The following is a 1,349-nucleotide window of genomic DNA, read 5'->3' as shown; positions in this document are numbered from 1 at the left end:
TATTTTTTAGCACATAATTAATGGGAAGTTGTAAAGCTTATTGTTTTACATTATTATTTTCAATCTAAATGGTACAAGTGAGCATGTAAGTACATGGTAGATAATATGCAAAAAAGCTATCAGTAAATTTGAATTCATAATAATTAGTGGCTTTATTGTTTAAAGCACGTCATACATCCACACTGTGTCATACTGCATAGTGCATACTGTGTTATAATAATAGACTAATGGTTACCTTCTGCTGGTCCATCAGTCTCCTCATCACCACTTTCTTTATCTTTTTGTTTGGAATTTTGAGTTGCTACAGTTAAAATAGAGCGCAAAGCAAACAATTAATTTTATGATGGCAATGAATTTTGTCATAGATATGGGCTATGATTTTGTCTTGTAGATTAGAGTGGACACTTAAAAGGTTTCAAATGCAAACATGATGCATGCTATATTGTATGTGTATTAGTATTACAAGTACATGTAATTTGTTTTAGCTATTAAGTTTGTGAATATTAATGAATTTACTTAATTTTATAAGCCAACTAGAATAATTTTGAGATGTTCCCCCATTCTGACTCAGTTTTGTGTCAGTAATTAGTTACCTTGTGGTTCATCAGATTTCTTTTTTTCACTATCTTGTTTTGGGGGTTGAGTTGCTCCATCTAAAATGTATAAATAATGTAAGCACATGATAATAGGCAAAATATCTTTCATTAACTTTCTGCAAATTAATACTTCATTAAACAAGACACCAAAGGTGCGTGGCCTCGCCCCTATAGTTGATTGGGAAGTGTTAGGCTTAGCTAGCCAAGCTGACCTGCAAGTACACCTGTACATTTAGATCAAAAGTGACACTCTGGGCAAGTGTGAAAAGCATGATGGGACTCTGGGAGTCCCTCCAAAAACTTTTGATGTGTTTATAAATTCCAACTAACACTTGGATTTTATCAACTATTTATACACTCTTATTTTAAAAATAGCAATTAAAAATAGTTGCAAAACCACAGCTTTTGATGTGGTCTCTATCAAAGATACGCATCCTAAAAACAAACCAGACTGCATCCCTGCAGAAGTAGCAGCATACTCCAGCTACTCCCAAATTGGAGGTGTGGCATGACATCATCAACTATTATTTATGTATTTGATGGAAGTAAGCCCTGCAACAAGAACTGAGGAAGTTTCAGATTTTTCTCTTCTTATAAGTGCTATATGACATTATAATGGCACAAATACTGTTGCCTAGATGTAAATTGAGTGATTTGAGAGAGTTTAGGACCTTTAGACTACCTACAGTTTACTCGGGTTGAAATTCAAGAAGCTATACTCACCAACAAGAAAGATTAAAGAGTCCCACAAAT

General features: G+C 33.8%; 1 protein-coding gene across 1 annotated transcript in view; it reads right to left on the bottom strand.

Moving 5' to 3' along the window:
• LOC109582579 (uncharacterized) overlaps nucleotides 1–1,349 on the bottom strand; it is a 6,236-nt gene that overhangs the window by 2,106 nt on the left and 2,781 nt on the right. The window contains exons 4-5 of the mRNA XM_019997340.1: nucleotides 594–653; nucleotides 236–301 (exon numbers count right to left, since the gene is read on the bottom strand). Coding sequence (XP_019852899.1) covers nucleotides 236–301; nucleotides 594–653 — 126 coding nt within the window. The remainder of the gene's footprint in view (nucleotides 1–235; nucleotides 302–593; nucleotides 654–1,349) is intronic.

This window comes from Amphimedon queenslandica, unplaced genomic scaffold, assembly GCF_000090795.2.
Source record: "Amphimedon queenslandica unplaced genomic scaffold, v1.1 AMPQUscaffold_13375, whole genome shotgun sequence".
Taxonomy (NCBI): domain Eukaryota; kingdom Metazoa; phylum Porifera; class Demospongiae; order Haplosclerida; family Niphatidae; genus Amphimedon; species Amphimedon queenslandica.
This window is presented reverse-complemented; position numbering and strand designations above follow the sequence as displayed.